Source organism: Melozone crissalis, unplaced genomic scaffold (assembly GCF_028551555.1).
Source record: "Melozone crissalis strain CALT ecotype California unplaced genomic scaffold, PUWL_Pcris_2 ptg000018l_1, whole genome shotgun sequence".
In the NCBI taxonomy this organism is placed as follows: Eukaryota; Metazoa; Chordata; class Aves; order Passeriformes; family Passerellidae; genus Melozone; species Melozone crissalis.
Genome location: NW_026535796.1, coordinates 41,465,984 through 41,493,820, shown reverse-complemented (window position 1 = coordinate 41,493,820; position 27,837 = coordinate 41,465,984). Strand labels below are relative to the sequence as shown.

The 27,837-nt window shown below is 37.4% G+C and overlaps 1 protein-coding gene across 11 annotated transcripts in view; it reads right to left on the bottom strand.

The window, feature by feature from the left end:
• The window catches only part of UNC79 (unc-79 homolog, NALCN channel complex subunit), a 107,898-nt gene that overhangs the window by 9,246 nt on the left and 70,815 nt on the right, over positions 1-27,837 (bottom strand). For all 11 annotated transcript variants that reach the window (XM_054276462.1, XM_054276469.1, XM_054276463.1 and 8 more), the window contains 12 exons: positions 27,697-27,799; positions 25,821-25,961; positions 21,830-21,868; positions 20,768-20,880; positions 20,598-20,683; positions 19,564-19,737; positions 17,906-17,974; positions 17,206-17,316; positions 11,641-11,745; positions 7,803-7,880; positions 5,260-5,349; positions 1,609-1,784 (listed from right to left, as the gene is read on the bottom strand). In XM_054276462.1, the coding sequence (XP_054132437.1) occupies positions 1,609-1,784; positions 5,260-5,349; positions 7,803-7,880; positions 11,641-11,745; positions 17,206-17,316; positions 17,906-17,974; positions 19,564-19,737; positions 20,598-20,683; positions 20,768-20,880; positions 21,830-21,868; positions 25,821-25,961; positions 27,697-27,799 (1,285 nt within the window). The remainder of the gene's footprint in view (positions 1-1,608; positions 1,785-5,259; positions 5,350-7,802; positions 7,881-11,640; positions 11,746-17,205; positions 17,317-17,905; positions 17,975-19,563; positions 19,738-20,597; positions 20,684-20,767; positions 20,881-21,829; positions 21,869-25,820; positions 25,962-27,696; positions 27,800-27,837) is intronic.

Sequence of the window (27,837 nt, the reverse complement as noted above, 5' to 3'; positions counted from 1 at the left end):
CAGATTTTACAATGATACTAAGTTTTCTGGCTTTCCCCAAAATATGGAGTCTCCTTATGCACAGTTGGCAGATGCAGTCTCAGTGTGCTGGAGACACAGATCATTGGGAAGATTCCAACCACACAGATCTTAGTGGCCTTGACATACCACATACAAGTCCAATAGAACCTATTTGGTGGGTCTAAAAAACAGTCTCTACAAAAGGTTAAAACGTTCACAGATTCATTGCTCCCATACAGAATGAGTTTTTTACACAGATATCAGATGGGAAGGATTGCCCAAGTGGAAATGCTCCTCTCAGCTCCCCTGGACACCATGCAGCTGCCTTACCTCAACTGTGTTCCACCTCTCCACTGGTAAAGCAGAGTTAATTTCTGTGTTCTTGGGCATCTCCTTGCACATTTGGATTGTGTTTTTGAGTGCAGGGACTATGCTCTTTTGTGACACTTAAGTATTTGTCCACTGCCTAGTGCAGTGTCTAATTGCAAAGCAGTGTGCCTAGATAATCTAAAAAGGAAGAGCCCTTTACTGGTGCCATCTTGTCTGTCCCTTTGCTGCTTGTCTGTCCCTTTGCTGACTAAATACTCATTTGAATTCATAGGCACAGGAAAATGATAATTGTTTTTCCATCAATAAATCACTATTTACTAGGCCACTCTCCCTGCTGGTTTTAGTTTCTAATTTGCTGTCATTGTCAAAGACTCATATTACCCATGAGGCATTCCATTAATTTTTGGTTTTTAATAAAATCTGATACAATGCTCTTCCTCAAGTCCCTATACAATCTTAAAGTAACTCATTACTTTCAATTCAAAACATGTGTTCCTTTTTTTTTTAACATGTAAGAAACTAAAATGCAAGGATTTAAGCACTCCTAAAGCAGATATTCTCCACATATGCAGATGCAGATGTATCTAAAAGGACTGGAGCCTAAACACCTTAGTCCCCAGAATCCTGGACAGTTAGTCTGGGACAAAACTGGGACAGGAACAGAGGTTTGTTTAAACATAGTCCACTTGACTACACTCAAAACAAGTCACTTGTTGTCACTGTAACACAAGGGACAGTACTCTCCTTTTTTTAGAAAATAAAACAGTGTACATCAGGATTTCTCTCAGTGAAAAGGGACAGAAAACATGTCTTGAGCAGGATTTCTCTCATTTAACTGTAGCCAGGTGAACTTAGTAGTTTATCATACATCAGTAGGCCTACACTTCAGTTCTCACTCATTTGTACTCCACAATTTCAATGGCCATTTCCTGTTGTATTGTCTATAATTCAGAGAATATTTTCTGTAATTCTAGGACTGATCAAGTGCCTGTGTGCTTTTCACTGTCTGCACCTAGACCAAGAATCAAGTTAAATTTCCAGTGTTACTCCAGTCAAGCCCCTGGAGTTACCTCCACTATCCCTTTGGCATGTACTTTAAATATTATATTGACAAACTCCTCAGTTAAGGATCAGGGAGCTGCTGAGCAGCTGCTTCAATGTCCCACTGCCACCATTTCCTAGTGTGGGTCTTATCTATAGAATCTGGCTATAGAAACATAATTTTGTGAAGATTTCCAACTCATTTTAGTATTCCATTTTGTGTAAAAGTGTTCTCACCCTTGTTGCATTGCTGAAGGAGGATGGTAGAGCCAAGGCAAGTACCGGATCACAGCTTTGTTGTCCCTGTGGTTCCCCCGGGTGATTTCCATAGCAGCAATCTGAGCTAAACCAACTTTCAGATGTCCACCAAAGGTGTCCTCATGCAGTGGCTGAGAACAAGTCTTCATGTGACTCTGCAAGGCAAAGATCTGATTTCCTACCCACCCAAAAAGAATATTTTGCTTGAACTAAATTCTTCCAAAACCCAGCATATTCTATTTCACTCTCCTTCAATTCCTTCCCAGAATCTCTAATTGTGTCTACAAAACAAAGCTCAGAAATTTTACAAACTGTGTCTACAAAACAAAGCTCAGATTTTTTAAAATTCTCCAATCCCTATATTAGTAACACCACTATGATGCAGATCTTTCCACAGAGGGCCACAATTCAAAGAAGCCATAATATAACAATATAAAGGCATAATATAAATTGGGCAAAATGTATAGGCAGCTTTTGTATCAGCAAACTCAACAGCTGATAAATACAAAATAATGCTTGCATATCCAGAGAGGTTAGGTAAAAATGAAATTATCTAACCATTTAACAAGATAGCATCTGGGCAGGAAATGCCTTCCATGTGCAATATCCCATTTACATGTTCAGAAAGAAGCTCTCAGTTATTCTCCAGCACTATATCTATATTGCACTAGTCAGCTATACTGCACTATTCAGTTACAAATGCCTTTAAGCTCTGGCAATAAAATGGCCAGACCTCTCACCAAGAAACATTCAAATATTTATGCTTGTAAAGATAATTTATTCTGCTTTGCAGTTTTAGGGATGTTTCATTGCTGCTTCTTGGGATACTTCTGTATTTCTATTCAGCTAACTTTGCATTACCTTCTGGTACTAGACTATAACAGAACACATGCTGACTGCAGTTGCTTGCTTAAAAGGAGAGCCATATGCTTTGCACAAGAAAATCAGGTCATCAGTTATCCAATTATTATAACAGGATAAAAATCAGTGAACCAATAATATTTTTGTACCAGATAAGTATCCAACCACAGAAACTTACACTCTCAAATTGCACTTACTTAAATCTCTTTGAAGGGAAAAACCCCTAGGTACCAGCATGAATGTTTAATGACTTTGTTATACAGACAGGTTAAAAGGATAGGCAGTTATGAAGGCAGATACATTATAAATCTTCAAAAATGGTGGAATTTTCTAAATAAAATCCTGCCAAGCTTTACCAATTAAGATGTTATCTCAAAGGGAAAAAGAAACCATAACAAACTGAATAGAAACAGTACACTGAAATCAGATTATCTTGAGAATTAACATTTATACCTTTTTTATAGTGCAGTAGTTCCTAATATACAGGACTGAAAATAATTAGCCTCTTTCAAAAAATTATTCTTGGATATGCAAAAGAAGACATTGGATATAAATAAACAACTCCAACCAGGTCTGTTCTCTGAATTCTTACAGAGAGTAGAAATTTCCAAATTTGAAAACCAACATTTGAAAATCACCTTCTGCTGTTAGGATTGTTACTGATCCTATAAATCATATAGGATTCTTTGTTAACTATAACCCCAAATGCTGCTGATAATACACACTTGCAAGAAATTGTACAACCAGATGGTCTTAAGACTCATTTTCTAGGGAGTTTTATAACACTTCTGTTATAAAACCCAAGCAATGTAAGTAAATATATTAAATTAGCTTGCAAGAATTTGAATCTAGATGCTATGAATTTGCTTGAAGTTCTGACTATTTGTAAACTTAGAAAGGCTTAAAATATTTTCTCAAACATGTTGAAACCATGAAGTTTTATCTCTTTAAACAAAAACTGCCTTTTAATTTTATAAGACAGAAAAGCTTATTGTTTGCAATACATAAAACTATGGTTATATTTGACTCTCCTATTAAGCTAATTTGTCCTCAGATTGCTGTATTGCATGGCTAAATCAAAACAACATGGAATTTCTGACTTAGTTTTAAATGGCCAGATGACTGACTTGGGAAGCTTCTCGTCCCATTTCAAAACATGAAAGGGAAAAACTAGGTTAAGTTTTAGTTTATGTTCTACCTATATCCATATATAAAATTTTTAAAAACAAATAGTCCCACTGAGGATAAGAAGTAATCACCAGACTTCAGCACTGTAAGAAAAATTCTAAAAATCAGACTACAGCTCAAGGGAGGTGAGCAGAAGAAGAAAGTCCAAATGACAGAAAGTTTTCTACAGAAACATTTACACGGGAGAGAGGATACTTGCAAGTATAAACAAATTTTCCCCATTCTTGGTTTCACGTAAGCTGATTTTTTTTTCCTGTGGAACTAGCAAACCAGATGTATCTCTTGCCTCACTTATGATTCATTTGCTACCTATTCTGAAAGCAGTTCTGAACTTTAATAGAAATGGGTGAATAACTTAAGAGAATAGAGTGGGAAGGCAATCCAGTTCAACTTCAAATGATTAATTACTTTGTGCTTTGAAGTAAATTTCTACTCCAGCATAACAGGCTGCATCCCTTAGACGATTTTCTTAAATTCAAAGGAAATCATGGCCAACAGGGTAAGAATTTAAGAAAGGGAATATTTTGTCCAGTAAAATAAAGTTACAAAGAGTTTCAAGACACAAGTTTCAGTTTAGCTGGGATTCTTCCTTTGTGGTAAGTATTATTAATATGCAATATGGTTCCCCTCTGGGACACAAGGTGGGTTTGAGGGGCCAGAGGGACAGTGACCAAGTGAGTGTATGAGAAACTAGTAGGGACAGTGAACAAGTGAGTGTATGAGAAACTAGAAAAAAATCTCATCTCACTGCTTGATAAATGAGCTTCAGAGCAGCAACGTTACTTAGGCTACTTATTTTTCAAAACATTTTAGAGAATTTCCATTCTGTCGGAAATTTAATAGGGACATGAAGTTCCTCCATGAAACAGTGATTTTAGGTTTTGATTAGCTAATGATTACTAGGATCTTTGTATGAAATGCATTCCTAAATAACATATTTTATGTTAGCAGAAGTACTTTCCTATCACTCCTCTTAAAAATTTGTCATCTAACTAATATAAAGAAACCAAAATGCAGTTTGGACTACAGCCATTAAAGCTATTTGGTTTTTCAAAAGAATATAACCTGACAATGAGAACAACAGCATCCATTAGAAAAAGGACACCCCCTTTTTTTTAGGTCAATTACTGCATTTTAATTATGTCTGAACTTCCAATAAATTTAAGAGTCTGTTTGTTATCTATAAGAGACACAGGACTCCTCCACAGGCGTGTACTTAGTTGTAGAGGCAGGGAGTTTTATGTTTCCCTGGGTTATATTAAACACAACTACTTCTCACAGTGACTTTGGTATGACATTTTCTTATCATCAACATTTCAGAAAAATCATGCCTGCATTTTTATTATGTGCTCACTATATTAGAATCAGCCTCCATTTCAACATCACATAAGCTACTTTTTACTGATGCCACAGAAGTCTCTAATCTATAACAGCACTAATATTTTTTTACAAGAGAAAGAAAAAAAACCTGTCAGTCACCCTCAAATACTTCCTACTGTGTCTCCCAGGCAGGTTCCTTACAGAAAACATATTTTTGTCAAAAAACTCACACAGTTTAGATCAGTATATGCCAGAACCAACCTTCAATTTGGTTAAGGTATGCATATCTGCAATGAAATCCAGCACTTCCCCAACATACTGCCTCATGCATTCCATTGCTGCTGTTCCACACTAAAACATAAAAGAAATAAGTTAATATACTGGGTTTTGCTTCACCAGAATACAATTAGTCTGTCTCAAATTCTTTATTTTCCTTTTTAGTTAAAATCATTAGGAATAGGTATTCTTTGATGTTCTTCTTCTCACTGTATTATCTCCTCTTATCTGATTATAGTATGAGAAGATAGCCCAGCTGCTGTAATTTCTTCATGCATCATAAAATACTCTTATCTATGACAGCAATAAAAGATCAACTGATGAAACTTTCAAGAATATTCTGGTATGTCATCCTGAAATTTACGGTGGTCCAGAATCAAAGTCTTAAAAACTCATGAGAATTGAACAGCTCGGTTTTTCAAGCAGCTGAGCATTTCTGCAATTAGAACCAATCAGTTACAATCAAAGAAAACAAAATTCAGTCACAGGCACAGATGTCCTTTTTTCACATTAATCACAATGGAAAAACGGTTTAAATAACTTCAGGTCTTTTATGTGTAAACATCACTAAAATGAACATCACTGAAATGTGTTCTGTTTTTTCCTTTACGCAAAAACCAATGAATATTTCCTGTATGTTCCTGAAGAAAAAGCATTCAAAATACAGCATCTTAATGGCATTAAGTTATGCAGTGTTCCAGTAAGACCATAAAGGTATAAGCTTACTGAGAAGCCACCTGTGCCAGAGCAAAAACAACCTCAAAGGGAAAACAAAGGGACTCAATGTGGTGCTTGCTGTATTTGTGCACTACAGATTTTCATAATCCTTTTCCTAGAATAGTGAGAAATGTGAATCTGGCCCTTAGCAAGCACAAGATGAGCCCGAGGTGCATAAAGCAGTCAACAGAAGAAAGCTGTCAGATTAAATAAGGGCTTTGAATAGATCAGAGAGCCCTGCAGGGAAGCTTTCCAAAGGTGATGCTACCAACCCACTAGGTATCACATAAGCCTCTGTTTATATGTTAATAGTCTGAGGTGAAGAAAATGCTACCTGAATTCAACAGGAATTATGGATGCCTCATTCTTAGGGGTCAAGTAAAAGAAATGCTTAACTTTTGAGGCTAAATGATCATATTATTAAATCAGATATCTTTTTGAAGTCACCAAAATCTACTTTATCCCAAGTCATAGGCTCAGGGCAGAGCTCTGCAGTAAAGTTTACAGAAGAAAACTACTGTTCTTTGACCTCTTTTTGATTACCTGCACTTTGAAGCATAGAAGCTGATTATCCTATCTGAGCATACAAATGAACTAGATTTAGTTTTAGTCACAGAATTATTAAGCCACAGTTGAGTTTTAGTGGCTGAAATCAGAAAAACTGCTAGAATTCTATATTTAAAACAACTGACCTGGGCACTCCTCATTTTTGTATGTTCCCTTACTATGTCACCTCCTGGCTTTTCAAATGTTGTTCAGTTTCCATGACAGAATAAAAAGCAGTAAAACATGTCATTGGGAACCCTGTCAGTATATCTTCCATCCAGTTTATGTGCTCTAAGGATTCAACCTGGGTTCTAGAATATTGAATAACAGAATTAAGAAAGAGACTACACTCCAGTCTCTGAAAATAAATGCTCAGTTGCACAAGACTTCTCTCCAACAACCTATTCTGTTTCATGCAAGCAGTAGGCAGCCTAATTTTCTATGGTTTCTTCTGAAATGATCATGCTCCTATCACACCTTGTAACACCAGTATTAGTCTATTCAAAGCAAGTATAAATTAAAATATCCTGTTGGGAGGAAAGGTATTATTAAAGATTGGCATTTTAAAAATCACGCACTTCAGAAGATACATGGGAAAGATCCTATTAAATCATCCCTAAAGCTGTCACACACAAAGGGAAACAAGTTTTCCTCCCTAAGCCTGTAAAGCAAACCTTGGCTAACCCTCTTCCATCTGCTTGGGTACTCAGTCACATGTGCCATGGAACAAGTCAAGACCTCCCATTGTGCTACTTCCTCCCATATTCACCAGGGCACTCATTCAGTGCCCAGGCAAGGAGTACTTGTAATTTAGCTACACTCATCAGCAGGATATAGATGAATGACTTACATATTACTAGAAAATACCATTAACTCCCTTCTTTAATCAGATAATCTTTTGTGAGAGTGGAGGCAATGGCTTGTAGCTTTCCATCCTGCTACCATTTTTTGATGCATTTAGCTGGTCTGCTCCCCACTGAGAATTGCAGATCTTTGATTTGTCTTTCTGAGCACAGGTTCCACTGAAGTCAGTTACATGACTAAAGGTTATCAGTGAAAGTAAGGGAAGCAACATCAAATTCAGAACTTTTCCACTGTTAATAAAAAGAATGAAGCATCTCAACCTTGCCTGTAATCCATCTTGCCAATCAGGAGAAATGAAAAGGAAAGAGCATTAAAATGAAGCAAAGCAAGCTGAATAAGATGTATTTTTTTTAAAAGTCAGAACAACAGAACTAAGAAATGGACTTTGATTCAGTACTTACTCCAGGCATTGAGGCAATCATCTGTTTATGTAGGATTGTTGACTCAGCTAGTTTTGTTCCAGCATCTGCACAAACAAACTAAGAAGGAATTAAAGATAAGTTATTTTAAATTATTTTTTGAGGAACCTGAAGACACTAATAATTTATTCATTACTTCATTAAAATCAGTTCAGATCTCTTCTTGCTTTTATTCATTTGCCTTTAGAGATCTCTTTCTTTATAAACAAGCTACTTAACTCACCATTATAAATGAGATAATTTTCTTGAAAAAAAATCTGACTTTAATGTGCTTAATTAACACATATGCAGTACAGAAGCAATTTGAAGAATATTATGTAACAAATCAGACTTTCTTTATGAAAAAAATATATATTTGTTATTTCTTCCATTTATCAAACATTTTTCTCATTATAGAGTGAACCATGATAGAGAAGGATAAGGGAGGGTGCCATATTCTTCACTGTGATATTACAACATGTCACTGAAGTTCTACAATCATTAATTATATGAAGAGTTTTGAAGTTGACAACATACTAGTATAGTGTGATATAGCTTCTGCACCATACAACATAAACAAGCTGTTTCTGAGACATGGTCAGTGTCATGCTACTCCAGTAGAATATCCCTCATTGCTTTTCCTATGCTTTTATTTTATCTTCTTTCTTGTTTCTTTTTGTTTCCAAGGGATTCCTTGGAATCTTTTTGTTTCAAGAGATTCCTTGATCTAAAATCTCCAATGTCCACATCATTCGTACATTAAACTTGCTAATTCTGTTATTTAATCATTATAAGCTTCAATAATGCATTGGACACCCTGCAAATGATTTGTTTGTTCCTAAACTTCTTGTCCTAACATTACATCTGCACTTGAACAATTTTTGTCCATAGTGATGCAATGTAACTTTCTAAGCAAGAGAGACAGAAAATAACTGTCGACTAAGGTCTAAGCCTTAATCTTCCTTCTGATTAAAAAGTTAATTGATACCGCAGTACTTTCACAAACTGAGACAGATATTGACTACCGTATTTTATGGTTGTCTAATGCATGCATGTTAGCAGAACTCTCAGTGACTGACTGCTCCCCATGAAAGTATTTCAAAATATCCTTTACAGCCCTAGAATTTACTCTTACACTTCCACAAGCTTTACAACAGAACAGACCAAGTACACTGACTCTTAGAGACTGACTGAACAAGCAAATTCTAAAGACACACCAGTACAATTTGAAGTCAATGGAAATCCTAAAGATGTGTGCTGATGAAATGTGAGCAGGAGAAAAGTACTGGGAAACGAAATGCTGTGTGAAGAAGCAGTTCCTATGGAAACCCATGGAACAGCAGCATGTACATGATGGCTTTCCTTTGCTAGGACAAATCACGGAGACAGTCTTAATGTGCCCTTTATCATCCACAACACCTATGCAAAGATTGGAGTGATCTGGTTAAAAATTCTCATTCTTTGTAAAGTGGGACAAAGTTAACTCTCATCTTAGCCTTAATGTCACCAGTGACGCTGATGGCACTATGTAATCTGGATAAACGTGGGTGTCAAATGTACCTTTCTAGGAACTCCTTTGTTAGTCAGCCCACGACTGATCTATCATTAAATTAAAGTGCTCATAGCTCCTTTGTTATCTGGAGCAGTTTGACAGAATCTCTGTATTCTGTGTGCACTGTCTGTATAGAATCTTGCATACAGGCTAACATGTCCATGGAGAAATGACTGCTGGAAATTAAAACCATTTCCGTTTGCTGCTGTGTTAACTCTGCTATGTCTTTATTCATTCAAAAGCATACAATTTGAATTAATAGCCTGGTGGCTTTGTGTGGTAAAGAGGTGAACCAATCCCTTAATTCTATTAATGGCAGCAGAGAATATTTAAAAAATAAAGAGACATATGCATTTTTACTGGTAGATTTCTTAAATTACAGTGGTGCTTAAGATGGGGTTAGTGGTTACTATGGTGTTGCAATTCCAGAGGCTGTTGAGTGATTCAGACCACATACTACTGAGAGCTGCCAATTTACAGTCAATGGGAGAAGCAGTCATCATGCCTCCAGTAGGCATCTATGGCAGATGGTCTGAATACAACCCCTATTCTTCACCACTGACTGCATAAAAACAGAAGCTGGCTGCTTTGGATGGCAGGAAATATGAATCACTTCATCAGCCTCTGAAAGAGAGACATCATAAAAGACATTTATATCCACATTAGATGCTGTTGTGTAAGGTATGAATACATCCCAAAGTGAATACAGCATATGGGAACAGTTCTAGGAGGAAAACCCAGGCAAATACCATTTTATCTTTATGAGATAAGGTGATGTAAGAGAGTTTTGCTTACTGGGTCTCTCAGGCAATTGACTCAATGGGAAGCACAAGTGTAAATCAGTTAAACCCCACTGCCAAAATTGACATGGCCTGTTGGCATTCTCAAATGACAAATTCAGGAAGGACCAAACTAGGGGATTTTCATGCTTTGGGGTAGTCACAGGACTGAATTATAGAAGTAATGCAGAATAATTGCTCTATTCTGTAATACAGGAAATATCAGTTCAAATCAACAAAAACCACTGTACCAATGGTATGAAGGTGCATCACTGCAGGTGTAAGACAGAAAGAGGCTGGTGGTTGTTATTTGATGGTATTGACTGGGACTGAAAAAAGTAAGTTTGAGTTTAATAATAATTAGCAAAAAAAAAAAAAGGACAAACTTGGACTTTTTAACTTAAATGGATTTTAAGCATCAAAAGAAAAAAAACCATGTTATTCTTCCCTTCCCAACTTCTGTCCCTAACACTGATGGCATAATAATTGTTTTCAGAGTTATCCTAACTGCCATACTATTTCATTTGTCGGTGTGATTTCTCTGTCAACTGGAAATAATTTACTTACTATGAGTAATGTACCAGTACTCAAAAGAAAATGAGTCCATAGTAAGCTACGTGAAGCTTTGACCTATAGTGGGAAGGGAAGGAATGAATGCAGCTGTGATGCTGGGAGCATTATGGGAGATCTATGTAATAAATACCTCACCTGGACCTTATGAACTGCTGTTATGGTGGTCCCTATAATTTTAAGTTTCCAAGTTTAAGTTTCTAGCATATCATTGTTATCTCATTGGAACAATGAGCCCAGTGCTTGTGATTACATTTTATAGACTTCAGCAAATTGTTTTGGTGACAGGCTTGTGATGCCAAACTGTGCCACACTTGCCTTCTTGAAGGCAGAAGTTTTCATAAGTCTGTATCTTATTTCCTCATATTTTCCAAGGGTAGCTTGACTCCACAGAATGAAAGCAGCAGAAATATTTTCAATGTATTCGTTGCTGGAAAACTACAGGTCAAAAGAAAATGGCCTTCAGGAACTGGAGACAAACTTTCTGCCAGAAACTGAGTTGTGACCCATGATTCACTGGCAGCCCTTCCCACACAAGCCGGTGACAGGGTTTCAGGCTAGGATATAAAGAAAAGGCAGCACCAGGGGCAGTTGCCCCAACAGGACATGATATAAAACTCAATGGACTCAACCCTTCTGAGTCCCTTCCAACTCAAGATATATTCTTTGATCTTCAATATATCAGCAGTGATGCACAGGTCATTATCATTATGAGAAATTTGGATTCCAGATTTAGTTTCTTAAATTTTAATGTAGGAGCCTAAATCTATGCACCAATGCATACAAATGCAACTGGATTTGCAATAAAAAGTTCTTGCTTCCCCAGACATTGCTGGTACTTTCTGTAACCATGTTGGACTCAGTTCTTCAGCCTCTGCCCCACTCCTGAACCTGGGCCCAGACAGGATCAGCATGAGAATTACATCAGAATTTCCTGTACCTGCACCAACAGCAAGAGATTCATGTCTGGTAAGGGCGACTTCAACTTGAGTGCTTGCAGTAACTCCAATATAACACAGCGTGTCAAGTAGAACTTGTCCCTTTCCTGCAACAAAAAAAACACAGAATTATGAATGTCCTGAAATTCACTGACAGCCACTAGTAAACCATAAAGATACTTTTTATCTAAGCTTGAGAATAACTAAATTACAAAAATGTACCAGTCTCTGCTGCCTAAAAAAAAAAGCCAACATCACTCATAATTTATATAATTCTACAGACTTAATGAACAGACATCAATGAAGGTGATTTTTCTTTGCTGTTTTGTCAGACATTATATCCAAGATTTAGTATTTCACACATGAATTACAGACAGATTTTATAAAATAGTTATAAAACCCAGGTATGCAAACACAGCTTTCATTAAGGAGTCCCATGAAAAGAAAAAAGAGGAAAGCAGTAAGAAATTACACAGAAGAACAAAACTGGCATTGTATTTAGCATTATTTTTTCACTGAAGCTGCCAAAATCAGTCTATATTTCCCCACACTCTCTTTCTGTTGTTATTCCCCTTTAACAAAAGAGGGCCTCCACTACAGCGGCTTGGACCATCTATTTCTACTCATTAGACTGGCAGTACTTTTCCACTTCCACAATAAAACCAGTCTTGGCTACAGCTGCTACAACAGAAACACTTTAAAACATAGGGGGAAATCAGCCAGCGGAGATTAGAACACAGAAGTCTAAGAATAGAGTTGTAGGGCTGACTCAGCAAGGAGGTACAAGAGATAAGATGGCCTTGTTATACATCTTACTTTGACATTCTCCAACTTTAGACAATAAGATAAAAACATCAAACAAACCCATAATTTGCTACTGACCACAGCAACTCAAGAATTTTGATAAGCAGGAGCGCCGTGCTCTATTTCAGACAACCATTAGAGATGAAATAAATGGTCTAATAATGAGAGCATATCCAAAGTGTGCTTAAAATCTAAAACCTGATATCCTCCATCTTGTAAATCCTATGCACTTGCCTGCTCACTTAAGTTAAATGTATGGAAATTCCTACTCAGTCAGGGCCTCAGTTTCTCCACAAAATCTGTAAAATGAGATTATTTGTCTCTTCCTCAGAGAAGTTTAATGAGGTTAATTAGTGAGAGAGAATTTGAAGGCCACCTCTAGCTGCACACAGGAGAAGCTGAAAGTGAGAGTGAGCTTTTGTTGCAGCAGACCAAGCAGTCACCAGTGCTCCTCTTCAGAGCACTGCTGTCCCCACACTAGCTGTGTGGCATGCTGTCTAACAAAGCTTGCAGCAGCAGTGCATGCCTCCCACAGCACCCACATATCTCTGAATGAAAACAGATTTTAAATATCAGGCCTTGATCTGAGAGAAGGTGCCTAAACAACAGAATGGTGTATATTCCATGGAACTTATGGAACATGATGCCAGTCTGTGAATCAAGAGACCATACTTCAAGTTCCTAGTTTCCTCTTCAATTACATGGAGTGTGCAGACAGATAACATATTTAGATGACAGAAGATGACAGAATGGTCCCAAACTGCAGTCCTTGTCCTTGTCTGACTATACTGCTGCAGTCTAGGCAGCTAGACTTGCAGGAAGCTAGCACTCCAGAATCAGCTGTATTATGAAACCATTTCTTGAGGGGACAAATATTCAAAAGTCACACATTCACATGCATGAGTGCTGCTCTGACAAAAAATATACAATATAAGAATATCCAGGAGAGGTCAGATGGGAACAAATGTCTTCAGTAAGTTATCTCCAACAAGGCCATAAGCAGAAGCAAAAGAATAAGAACAAGGCAAGCATGTATAATTTCACCAACTATTTTCAGCTCAGGGAACTTCTGAGCTTCTGTATAATTCAAAACTCTCAATGTATTTCTCTTCCACATAACTGTCCATTGACCTCTGGGACTCATGCCAACCTTTAGCACAAATGGTAAAGAGTCACACACTATTGAAGAATCAGTTCCCTTTACTTAGTTTGACTAGTTCCTATAAACTTAATATGTTCTTTACACTGGAAAGGAATGAAATTACCTAGCCCTGTCTGGATCACTTGGGACCTTGCAGACCTCTCTCACATTCCCATCAGTTGCTGCTCTTTCAGACCAAAGAGCTCTGACTTAGTTGCTTCGTACGTGGAACTCAAACTGTTTGATCACTCTTGCTATCATTACCTGAACTTTTTCTGACACTGTGATATTCTGAGTGGGAATCGAGAACCAGAATGGTCCATAATACCCACAGTGTAAACAAATCCTGATTACTTGTCAGAATTTCCCTGGAAGAGTATCCCTTCTCACCATCAAATGCCTTCCCAGAGCTGAGACACAGACACTGTGCAGTGCCACACTCAAGTCAGTTGACATTTACGTCCCCCCCAAAGAGTGGACAGAAGTTCCTATGAGTAACCTAGCCTACATATCCTAAAAAGAAGGAAGACATAATTCTTTCAAAAGCATTCAGCTATTTTACATACCAACATCTATGCTATACAGGATATAACGGGGCCATAACAAATTGCTTGTCAGAACACTGGAAAAGAAGCATAGGCTTCATGAACCCCAGCTTTTCTTGGCTTTAGGGATAATACAACTGCTAACTGCCTCTTTCTCTAAGAAGTCTCCTATCTCACAGTCTAAACTCTTAAAGTTTGTTAAGCACATGAAGAGAGATTGAGCAAAGTCAGGAAAAATGGTTTTTTGACATCTGATCTCTTGCTTCCGGCACTGTACATCAGGAGTGATGACATATAAGTCAATGGCCCAGAGTATCCTTCCTACCCATGTCTGCTTATTCCTATCATCCTGTTGGTGATAAATATGTATAAACTTTATATTCTGCCAGAAGGCCATTACTCTTTGAGAATAACATCCAGGGGAGCTACATGTATAAATCTGATACCAGAAGTGTCAAGAATACACTACTTCAGCCACTGTTCAGCCAAATCAACTCTCTCACATGTCTGTGTATCCTTACAGAAAACAGCTTTGCAACCTTCAAATTGTGACTAACCATATGTCAATATGGAGAACATGAAACTACTGAAGTTCAGTAGTACCTCAGGGTCCAAAGTTACTAATAGGAGTCAATTGGATCTTTAATGGAGATTGGTGTCCTCCAAGTAAGCCAGTATAAAGCAAAAATCTTTATTTTATCACTGCTGATACTGCAGTAATTAAAAATACTGAAGATATGCCTCTTAATATTCTTTAAAAGATTCAATAGCAAAATCATGTGGCACTCTGCATTTACTTAGTAAGGGACAATAGAACACCAGCAAAAGGCTAAGTTTAGGTTCAAGCTTCTGCAGTTCTAAGAGATAAGAAAACCAGAAAGTGTCCATTTAGGACCTTAAGACACTTGAAAGGAAAACTAAAGATAAGATTACAATCCACAGAAGAGATGGTACTCTCAACTGAGAGTTCCAAAGGCACAAAAAAACCCAAATTGCTGACCTGGAACAGAAACTCAGACAAGGAAATATCAGACTGACGTGAGTCTTCAGGCTCCAAGACAAGAGAAACTCAGATATTCCTGCCATAGGCTATTAGGAAAATGTTGGATCTTTTTTCCTAAAAAAAAGATTTGGAGTGGTTGTACAGCACTGACCTCCACAAAGTGCATGTCGGAGTAGCTTGCTCTTTGAAAAGACAAGAATCCTCCACAGCTTAGCTGAAAGTTGCTGTTTAGTTCCAGTCAGCACACTCAAAGTTGCAAAACAAGCAATTACATTTGAATAGTTTCAATGCTCACAATTATATTCCTTCTGGAATTCACTTCTATGTGGTCCTCTACCACAACACTCTTATTTACATACAGTGGCTTCCACTGTAGAGAAACACAGACATCATAACTGATTTGGTGTTTTTTCTAACTGCAATCATTAATTTGACACTTCTAAGGCAAAACTACGATAAGCTTTCAAAAATAACAAGGATAATGTAGTGTGGAGTTCCACTAAATTAACTATTCTGTGGCCATACAATGCAGAACATTCCCTAATGCTTCCATTTCTGGGTCATCAGGTTGAATTAAACTAAATCAAGATTTACCAAGCACTGTAATCCAAGCTTCCTGTGTGCAATTAAGTACTCACTACATAAACAGAATAATCAACCAGGAAGCATGCAAGAAACCCGTGTGAGTTTTCCAATACCATGGTTTTAACTACATTCCTCTGAAACTGCAGAGCCTGAAGAAAGTGAAAAATTTCCTGTTGGTCACAATTTAGCAGATATATGAAAAACTCTGATTAGACCACAAATGCAAGAGGGGTATCTTTGCTTCAGTTTTAAATTAGGCTTTTCTGTTTCAGTGAAAAAAACCAATATTAGACTTCAAGTTAACATTTTACTCACTTTGCCTTGCACAAAGCCTTAACTATAGATACAACTCAAAATAATTCCAAAAGCTAGGCAATCTCTTCTGTATTCAGGATTATTCCACAGCATAAACTTTTCTCTCTCAAATTAGACAAACAGCTAGAACTTGCTTGCTGTCATTAAACATACTGTTAATTAATTTCTGTTTAATGCTTCAAGCCATTACATTTGGTAAAAATGTTTCTTATTTTCTTGTGGTGCAGTTTTTCCACAAGAGTGCCATTGCTTTAATCATTTCTTCTTCACTATTTGTACAGTGATATTTTAAGTCTTAACAAGACTGAAAGTATGCGTGTTCCAGTTGTACATTATCAAAACAAAAAATCATGTAGCTACTTATGACAGAGTTTTTCCTGAGGATTAATTACTGTTCTGACAAATGTAGCAAGGATGGAAAACTGTGCACTTAGTAGCTAAAGCAACATTTTTGTTCAGTACCTTGACAATCTAGGTAATGGAGTATATATGATTACAGGCTCAATTGCTTTTTTATTGTTAAACTTCTCACTGATAGCTACAAAAATGAATCCGAGTAATAACTGCTATTTGTACACCATAGCCTTCATCTAGGAATCTTTAAAACTTTTTAAAAGTGTACATATACTGTTCTCTTTTTTACACAGCAACAGCCATGCCTGCCAAAGGAAAATACCCAATACAGAATGAACAGGATCTAAGATGGAAAGCTCCTAAATTGGAGTCTCCCATTTTAGTCAGTTGTCTACTGCTCCCCCCACAGCTGTGCTCTCCAAAGGCACTACCAGGAATATTTAGGTTTTTACTCACAAGTGTGAATGGCTAAACTTGTGCACTAGGAAAGATATGACTGATATTCATGTGGTGCATGAATACCAGGTATATCAAAAATATGAGAAAAAAATGTCCAAGTCACAAAATCACACTAAAAAACTTTTCTGAGCAACATCTGCAGCAGGTTCCCATCATCTGTGTCTTTACTGTGAATGTAAAACTCAGCATTACTAAAAGGTACTATATCATCATCACTACTTGATTAACCAAACTATGTTAAATCTGTTGACAAGCCTGAAACTTGATAGTGATTCCATTTTTACTTCCAAACTACTTGTGGGAAGCACTACTTTGTCCTATTTTCACCTGTCCCTAAAGGAAGATGCAGTGTCACTGTTACCTTGGTGAAGGCTCGGTAGCACAAACCACATAGTTCCACCAGGTAGGCCAGAGTGAAGACAGCATTCTGAATTACAAAGCTCAGTAATTTTGAAAAAGGTTCCAGAAGACTCTGCAATGACATGTGTTACAGAAATCAATAACCCGTTGCCCAAAACAGCAAAGAAGCATTCCAACTCTGAAATGCCTGAATGGAACAGCATTATTTTTAGCTCAGAGGCTATCTGCCTGGGATTCACACTGTTTTGGGCAAACAGCTGTATCATATGCCTTCATGCTTCTGTCAGAAGTTAGAAACAAAAAGTTAGAAAATAGTTCCACTTGTGACACAGTGTTTATAAGAGATGCTGTACAGTTTATGTAGGAAAACCTCACTGACTTCAGTGGAATTGTACTGAAAAACATCTGAGGAAGCTCATTAATCTTTTTTTTTTAGAGAAAAAAAAAGAAGAGGGGGGAAAAAAAAGAGAACATCAAATCTTTAAGAAGATATACATTCACACCCACACAAGAATGTAATTCTACCCCCACTTCACTGTAACCTAGATTCCAAAGCTCCTAACATTCTCCAAACAGTATTGGACTGCACAATTTTATGCTTACATATAATGCTCTCCTAGCCAGGGGAAATGAACACACTCATACAATTGCACAGGCTGGCTGTATCTGAGGCAATAGAATTTTGTCTTCTTGGAACTTACCCTGGTGGCACTAGTAGTAGGTATCTTCAACAAGCAAATCATGATTCTTAAACTAGAGTCTAAAGAACACTGAACATATTTGAAGACAAAAAAGAAAAGAAGTTAGTGCCCTTCTGTGTACATATCTTGCTTATAGTGGTAGCAGCTATGAATAACTTATAAGTGAAGTCTGAAAAATGATCCCTGATGATTGATTTTTAATTACCTTCTCTAAACTGGCTTATCCTTGAGCACAATCATGCCCCTTTAGTGGTAACATACACAGCATAGGGGCACACAACCAACCCTATTGTATATGTCTATGCTTGTTCTGGAGTATGATATTTTCCCTTACATATTAAGATATCTCACAACCTGCAACATTATAATATGCCCTGGCAGCTGCTGTTTCAGATTCCTTAAGTTGTTCCTTATGATGTAATCTTTATTTTAAGTAAATCACACAGGTTACAGCACTGAATGGGCTTTTCAGGATCAATCCATTGTCTTGCCTCACCCCTGCTGTAAACATCTATAATATCAAAGGGTCCCCTATGACCCTAAAGAAAAGAACAGGAGATTGAAAGTTCAAGAGCAAGCAATTGCTTTACTTGTATTTACTAATAATACCTCCAATGAATAAAAGGGAAATCAGAGTAAACCCTACACCTAAAGGTTCTGTGAATGGTGGATATGCAGTTGGAACCACTAAGATCCAATTAATTTGTTTTTATTTATTTCAGTTACATAAGATGCAGCAGATTGGGGTGGCTAGTACACAGAGGGAATGGTTATTGCCTGTTTGGCTTAGTAAATTAAGCTGAAGGATAATGCCACAATTTACCAAAATCTAAAGATGTTTCAAGATCTGACTATTGCATAATAGTGCCAAGGAATTTAATATCATTCATGTAGCCAGGTGGTGACAACCAATTTAAAAGACAATGTTATCAGTCACAAGTTTAGATTTTGGATCCCTCAGCCCATATAGAACAACACTTCTATGTACAGAAAAAAACCACAGCAAACAGATTAAGTGCATCAGAATTCCATTTAATTTACTGGAGTCTACTGGAAAGACTCAGAAGTTTTTATTGTGTTTTCTAAAATATACACACCAGGAGATAAGATCCTGGTGTATGTCCTCTGAGCTCTGATTAATCAGAGCCCAGAGCTTCTGGATTCAGTTTCTGTAACAATATTCTATTACAAAGAGAACTACACCCTGGTCAGCCAAATGGGCTAGGCCCAAGTCCCAGTAGTCTCAGTTCTCTCTGCCTGTCTTACTACTGTGTACTTTCAGCAAATGAATTAGGTGTTGCTGCTCTTCTTAAGAGTTTTATTTAGTTTCAACAGTTAAAATCAGATGGATTTTCACTGTCTAAATACTGATTGTCTCAAATGCAGTATTCTTATCTGACAGAGACAGGGCATAGGAAATACATAGGAGAAAGAAGTGAAAAGTACCCCCTGTCAGAGTTGCTGTTGTTACACACAGAAAACATAATTAAAGAGATGGATCAGAGATACAACAAATCCAGTCCTCTGGAAACATCAGCTGAATCATTAGGAAACATTCCAAACAACCCACCCTGATTGGTTATCCACAATTTACGCACAGTTTCAGTACATTCTGACCAATGGCAATATAGCTTGTTTCAGATGCCCGCACATCATACCTTAAGAGGCAAAACACATGGGAGTTTAGTAAGGAAGGTCTGAAACTGATTACTAATTGTGGTCCAGAGGTTGCTGGGGGAATCCATCGGCAAGGCTTCCATGAAGGTAGCAATGTTTTCCAAACAGCGGAGCATCGCACCCCCTGCTGGCAAATTCTTTTTGTTGTTTAAACCCTGGGAAAGGAAATGAGAGCTGTGAACGGTCATACATGTGCAGAAATGGTTCCTGACAAGGCATTTGGAAATGCTGAGTTTGAGACCAAATACTGCATGCTTTTTCTACTGTGTTAATGATAGTGTTGTGCTGGGAATTTGAGCTATGTATGTGAAAATTGGTCTAGAGTTCCTAAAGTTCTGACCAAAAGAAAGCCTAAATGTTACAAGCAGGGTCTGACAAAAAGAAAGCCTAAATGTTACAAGCAGGGTCTTAACTCATAATCTGCTTAGACTGGCATGGCAGTAGAAAAAAGCAAAACTCAAAGTATTCAGCAGCAGATTTTTCATGTTTTCCTTTAGACAGTTTCAAAGACAATACATTCATTAATATTCCATAGACCATGTATGCTTTTGTGGCTTGTGTCCTAGGGTGAGGCCTGAAAAGACATGAGCAGTTTTAAAGTGATGCCAACATCTTGTATGAGGCAATTGCCATGTTCTTGGAAGAACAGGACACATGCAAGGGACTAGTTCTAGCAGGAGGAAAAATGGTACAGTAGAAATAAGCCAGCTGCATAGAAGGCTGTCAATGAAAGGCAGGCAATAGATTTTTTGAATACTTAAGGGAAACCATCATCAGATAAAATGAAAAGGGAGAACTGAGATGTATGAGTAGAAGCGTTCCTGAAAACAAAAAGCAGTGCTTGGGGAAGGAATGGAGTGCGCTACCAGTGGTGAGGACAGCCTAATTACTTCCAGGGAGGACAAAACAAAAATTCGGTGTTTTTCATGAAGCAAGTTTGAACTCAAATGAGGAGAAATTACCCTGATAATTCTAATAAAATTAGCATCATTAACACAGCCAATTGTCAACATACCTCTAACAGCTGGCTCAGAGCAGCGATGGAACTCAGCTCACTGAAGTCCATCAGAGATGTAGCCAAGGTCCGTAAGAAGCTTCCATCTGAAATTTGAATGATATTCTTGCACTGGCTGCTCATACAGAGGGAACTGAGGGTCAGAAATGCTCTCAGGTATTGCACATTACCTTTAATAATGCTCTGGAAGAGCTGAGGAAAGATGCCATTGGGAGCCAGCTGATGGAACACACAACGGAGGAACTGCTTGGCCACACCTGCAGCATTTCCAGGGATCATCATGCTGAAAATGAGGGAAAAGAAAAGAAGACAAAAATTGCATTGCAGATTAAACACTTGTCATTGCTGACTACATGGAGGAAATAAAGATGATGCTATTATTTTTAAATATGGAATTGTTCAGTTATGAGTGAGACACTCAAAAACAGAAGTGTCCTGATCCTGAAAGTACAGCATGTTGATTTCATGACTTGAGCTCAACTATGAATAGATTAAAAAATTACATACACATACTTAAAGTATTTGTCTCAATCTATACCTGTATTTTTCCTGATTCCCCACATAGTTTTATTTGTGAGTCATCTGAATTTGAAATATAATCCTGCTCTCACCTTGTGTATTTCAGTGACACATAATAAGGTTTCTGGCTTTTCATGAAACACATGAAGAACAGGTAAACAAAAGCATTATAATATTCATTTGCCTCTTGCAGTTTCCTTCAAAAGATGAAGTACTCCCTAATCATTCATAAATGAATGGTTTAATTTAAAAGCCTAAGTATTATCTATTTACTCATAAATTGCACATCTTAACATGCTTTACAGCTTCACAAAATGAATTTATCCTATTCAGCATCTGATTTACATAATGAGGCATCACTACCAGGGATTCTCCATGGCCAAGGAGGATTCACTTGATTGAATTTATGGAGATAGCTTATCAAGATAAATACTGAACACAGAACCAGTTAGAAAAAGCTGCACTGAAATTGTGAAGATCAAACAGCATCTGAATCTGATTTTTTCCAGCTTTAACACATATGAATATGGGCTCCTGTTTATCTCCAGAAAATACAGGATATTTCAAATAAGTATAAAGGGCATTTTTTTCCTTTTACTCACAAATATTAAATAACATTTTTAAAAGTTAAATTTTGTTGATTTTAAGATCAGGGAAGATGATGCTTTAGATTGATTGTTTCACTTTTGTCAAGGTATCCTTTGCTACCGTACCTTTCTGCTTGATTAGAAAAACTGGTACTTGATGCCAACCTGGAATAAAAACAAAAAAGAAATTGAAACTCATTTCCTTTTTTTGTGTGTGTGTTTTATTTTTAAGTATGATAATAAAGAGCCATTTTAAATAAATAGCACACATGAATTTTAGAGAACATTTAAAATGTTAACATAAAGATCTGAAGAGCACATAAATTCAGAAAAAGCATATTTGCATGACATAAACTCTATTCAGTCTTGCAGTCTCACTAATGCTCAACTGCTCTAAAGACAAATCTTGCCTCCCTCTACTAGCACAAGGATAATGAAGTAATGTTTTTGCCCTACAGCATATCATGGATAACAAATTTTTTTAGAGAGAAAAAAAGCTTGCCAGAAGCTGCCTACTGACTGAATAGTTTCTGATTAATGCAGCAACACAGACTAAGCAAAAAGTCTTTGCTTGGCCCTCTAAATTGAAGCTTCCAGCTTCAGATATTGGCACCTAAATAACTAGTCTAATTTCAAAAGCACTAATTACCTACAAGTTCTTCCCAAGTCAGATGAGAACTATCGTATTCTCAAAAAATCAGATCATTTATTTTAGGACCTAAATATAGACTTTAAAGGCAAATATGGGCAGTGAAAATCCTGAACACAATCTTAAAGTAAAATCATGCACTTCAATATGCAGGACATGTAAATGAATAGAATCAGGGCTTACAATATCAAAGCAAAACACCTTTAATACCCAAAGTCACTAAAAGGCTGTACACTGTAAAGCCAATATAAAGATGGACACTAGAAGCATCCCTTATACATAAAACAAAATTCTTACTTTGTTCTGCTGCAAATCAATATTTTAGATTATATAAGTTGATAAGTCTAAGGGAAAAGTTCACAGAGCTACACTATTTTATATCTAAACTTCAATGGGATTTTTTTGATTAATGATCCTTTTATCCTGGACTTAGCTGTTGCTCATCCTTGGTCACCCCCTGTTCTGAAGACAGTTCCTCTCTAATCAACTAATAAAATCCAAAAAGGACCCTAAGGTAGCTCAGTCAAATGCAACAGCATGAACCAAAATTATGGTGATTTTCATGAATTATGCATGACAAGCTGGGGACACAACATACTTCCAACAATGCAATAATCTCAAACTTGATGGTGCAGAGGACTAAAGATTTTATTATCTTCCATTGTTCTAGCATAAATCAGAAAAACACATTAGAGTTCCTGACTTCAGTATTCTTAAGAGCAATCCACACTAAAATACAACATATTATTTCTGGTGTGCAAAGCTAATTCTGGGTGAGAAAGGTCTGAAGCTACCACCAAGCAATCATGGCTTTTATTCTGGAATGACTGTAGCATCAGCTGACATTAAGGCACATGAGAATTTCTGCAGAATGCAATGAGACCAATCACATGCCCAATAGACATGACACCTATTTTCCAAAACCTACTGAAGTACAGAAACACAACAATGTAAAATCTTTCTTCTAAAAGAAATCAAAGTTTAATGTTTTTCTCTCCTTTTGAATGTGATAGTGCAAGCATGGGGTTTGTGACAAACAAAACACGAGGTTTCCAACTTTGGAAAAACTTCACCTGACATGAACTACAGTAAACACCTGGGAACATCTGAAACTTCCCAAAATGTACGGTCTGTATATATTTATCATTACCACTCTAAATATTTTATTACACAAATGCCATGAACTCTCATCATTGCCTCCACTTTTCAGACCACAAAGCAGAACAGGAAATGGATGTGTCCAAATCTGTACACGTTAGGAACAGAAGTTAAGCTTTTCACAGTTCCTCACTAACTCAAGCCTAAATTTAGCCTTCAAACACAGTTTTAATGTTTGGAAAGTTAAATCTCACTAAATATCAGTTAAATAAGAATAACCAAGTCAAAAATCTTGATTAAGGAACCAGATCATAAATTTAAATGCATGTCAGAGTCTTAGAAACACTTCAACCTTTAATTGTCAGTAACCTGAACCCAGAAATTTTTTCCCTTCTGAAAATCCCAACAGATGCCTATCTATGCCTGTGGGTACCCAAATAACTTTTGAAAAATCTTTCTGTGTATTGTTTAGGTCCTGAAACACCTGGCACTTCCTAACTCCTTATTTCCCCTTCTAGGCATGAAAGTAGCAGCTCTATTAGTAAGAATAAAAGTGCAAAAAGTCTAATTCATTTTCCCTTCTGCTGTTGGATGGGTACTTGGAGCTATATATATATATATATGGCACCACTCGATGAAAGACAGAGCAAGGTACATATATGAAGCACCTGAATGCCTCTCTGCTTATATTCACTACTTATTTGGCATATTTTCAAAGTAATTCCTTTGTGGGGAGTCTGTTATTGTATTTAGAATTTTTCAGAAATTCCAACCAGCAGGAACAAGACAGGACATTTACCAGGAATATCTCATGTTGCACTGTCATCTTGTGTTCTAAAACTATCAGCTGTCTCACTCTAAAGATGCAGAATTTCCCCCTCAAAACACAGAAAAAGGTAGCCCACTTATCCCTCATCCATCTTCCAAATTATTTCCTCTCTGTGGCTGCAGTACTGTTGTATTTACAAGAGTCACACAGAATGGGCAGCATCCGTCTAGGTCAGAAACTCTGCCTCCATCAGAGTTAATTAGCGGAGACAGCAGGGAACTGCAGCCTTGCAGTTAATGGAAATAGAGGACTTGAAGAGCTGCTGTGTTTAAATGGAATTGGGAGGTAGAGCAGAAGCAGGGCTGTGGAGATCCATGCCCTTGCAGAAGCCACAGTCAAGCAGTTTGAACTTCAGCCTCCAAAAAGAACATGGAGGAGAAGAGCTGTGCAATGTTTCTGCACGTCTAGTGCTGCTCAGAAATTCTTTCTGGAACACCCCATCACATCCATCCCACCTCTGAGGCAAGAAGTTGGGGAAGTGGCCAAGACAGCAACCACACAAAACTCAGTCGTAATGGTACACCCCAGTTATCCGATGCACACTGGTAAAAGTAACAAGAGAAAAATAATGGCAGCAAATGTTCAAGATTTTCTGAGACCATTTCACACAGCAGCTGGTTTGGAAGCCCAATGCAAATTTTCACCTAGCATACAAAATATGGTTGAAAAGCTTGAGGAGTGTCAGGTATGCTAATGAATGATCATACCTAGGAGTCAACACTCCTCCAGGAGCAAAGTTCAGAAAAGCTGACCACATTCCTGCATAACTTCTAAAGCAGGAGCCACATAAAAGTGAAAAATTGTGTCAAAGCAGCAACAAGGGGGGAGTCAAGAGAATGCAATTTTTGTAAGAGACACAGAAGCTGTTTATGAGCATTACACTGGAAACACAGGGCCAAGGTACTCTAGTTGTTAACAAAGACTTCAACAGAGCAGAAGAAAATAAGGTAAGGGAGGTTTTTAGAAAAGAGAAGGCTTCTTTCAAAAAGATAAAGTCCTGCTTCAAATTCTCAAATGAAAGCGGACGAGCATAAATTCTGACAAATGGGGTATAAAAAAATCTAGGAGGCAGGACAAAAAAAATACCACCCAACCATTTTAAGGAGCAGCGAGCAGGAAGAATAAAAACTAACAGTAGAATTTCTTTTTCTTTCAAGCTTAAGAAGCACACCAATTGCTGCACCAGTCACTGTTCAGGTAACAAACATAGTAAATAAATAAGGGTACTGTAGAAAATCTGAATTTATTCTTTACATCACTGCTTACAGTGGGACAAGCTGAGGAGATTCCTGAGCTGAAATTTCCCTTTGGAGAGTAAAAGGGGAGAATATCAAAGGAGCTGCCAAAAATTGAACTGACAGTGGAAGAAGTTACATAAGAAATTTATAAAATGATGAGTAACAAAGGCACAAGACGAAACCAGATGTTATTCACTTAAGAGTTTTAAAATATACACCTTTGTATACTGAAGTTTATGTAAACACAGTTCCAGGCACAAAATCCTTTCAATCTCGTTGGAGAGAGGAAAGTCCTGAATTTACCTTCCTACAGACTGCATGATGTCCAACAGCAGAGGAGCAGCCAGGTCTGGACTGAGGTGAATGAAGGTTGAGAGCACAACTATGGCCAGGCCGAGTGTTTCCTCATCATATTCTTCAAGAACAGCCCCACAGTCATGGCACCTGCAAGGAAATTTTCAATCCTGATGTTAACAAATTTCAAACAAAGCATTACTATACATAGATCTGTGTATAATTATGTCTTTTAAAAGTATTATTACTTAGTACATTCTATTCCACATTTATTTAGAAAGACAATGTAATTGTGATCTTTCTATAATTAGTGACAGTCCATAGATTTCAAAGATTAATAAAACTTCTCACTAGCTACAGTGCCTGTTTCTTTAGTGACAAATGAAAGAGGGCCACAGGGCAGGCCCTGTTTTGGGTCCTTCACTGGTAATTGTACTCCAGCTCCCTCCTCTATGGGACTGTATCAGTTTGCACTGTCCAAGAGGAGTCTGCAGCAGTCTGGCCCTTCACAATGTGAGCACAGTCAATTTGTGCAGCTTGGGCTAAGGCCCAGGCACCATGGACACAAACAATGACACTCACAGATGATGTTAAAGAGATGGAACAATTTCACACTGCCCTTCCTGTCAATCATGAATTATGAATAACAAATTTTACAATTAGAAAACAATGATCTGATTGGTTCCCACAGCAGTTACAGCTATTAAGAAATAAATGAAAAGACCTCTCAGGGGCACAGAACCTTAGATGTCAGAAAAGCCTCCTTTTCCAGGGCAGATTTGCTGCTGAGTCACTTATCCTTCCTGAAATGCTCAAAGACAACTGATGAAGGTCTGAAAAGGCTCCAAAATGTCTAATTATAAAGGGGATGTCAGATCTGGGAGAGATGAGACAGGCTTTCACAACCTATGAAAAAGGCAAACCAATGTGGGAAATCGGCTTATCTCAGCCCAGTAAGGAGGCTGCCTTAATTTGATCAATCAGTTGCTAATGACTCCAATTGATTGTGAGATTTTATCTTAATGGAATTGAACAGACAATTTTCTTACCTTTTTACTGAACATAAAGAAAATATGGCAACAAAGTCATAGAAGTCAAGCCCAGCTGGTCTGTATGTTAATAGGTAGTGCCTGAGCTTTGGTGAAATGGCCAAGGGAAGTGCCACAGACCAGACTAACTTTGGGATGCTTCACTTTGTTACACAATAAGGTCCACTAGCAGTCACAGACTGCACAATGGCCCTGTCTTTCTCCAGTGATCACCCTTGCATGTCTGTCTGTCCACTGGACTGAGCACACACAGGAGCTTGGGGTTTCTCTTCCCAAGTTTTGAACAAATGATTGCATGGCTCCCTGCTGACTGCTTTACTTCTCTATTAAATGAGTACATTTCTGTTTAACATTCCCTTTACAGGCATTTTAACCAAACAATAGAGGTTTGCAAAACCTTTGAGGATCACTGAGTATCAGCATTAAAAAAGCTATGTGGAATACACATGATGACACATCAACTGCTACTGATTTCAACAGAAACCCAAAGAAATTTTTAAATGGAATTTATTTTTTTTTTCCTCTCAGAAAAAAGAGGTTTCTGATGAATCACAAGGAACCCTTGATTTAAAGTAAGATGGAAAGTGCTTCCCCTGACCTCTGTGGACATACAATAGCCTGAGTCATCATTTCACCTGTGCAGAACCATCCAGATCCTACTGAATTGAAAACATATCTTGCTAGCAGTGTTTAGAAAATGTTTACCTTGGGGTAAAAAAAAAAAACTTAGCATAGAGATAAATGGATTCTGTATTTGCATCAAGTATATCTACACTTTACTTGACACATTTGAAGTTCAGCTAGTTCTTTGAAGGGAGAGAAAATAACCCACTTACTTGTCAGTCATCAGAATGGGCTGGTCATCAGCAAATTCTTCTGGTGCAGGTACAAACATACTGACTATACTGGGTGCTGACAGCAAACTAGATTTTGTAGCACCTTAAGGCAATTAGGAAAAGAATTAAATAAAGAAAATA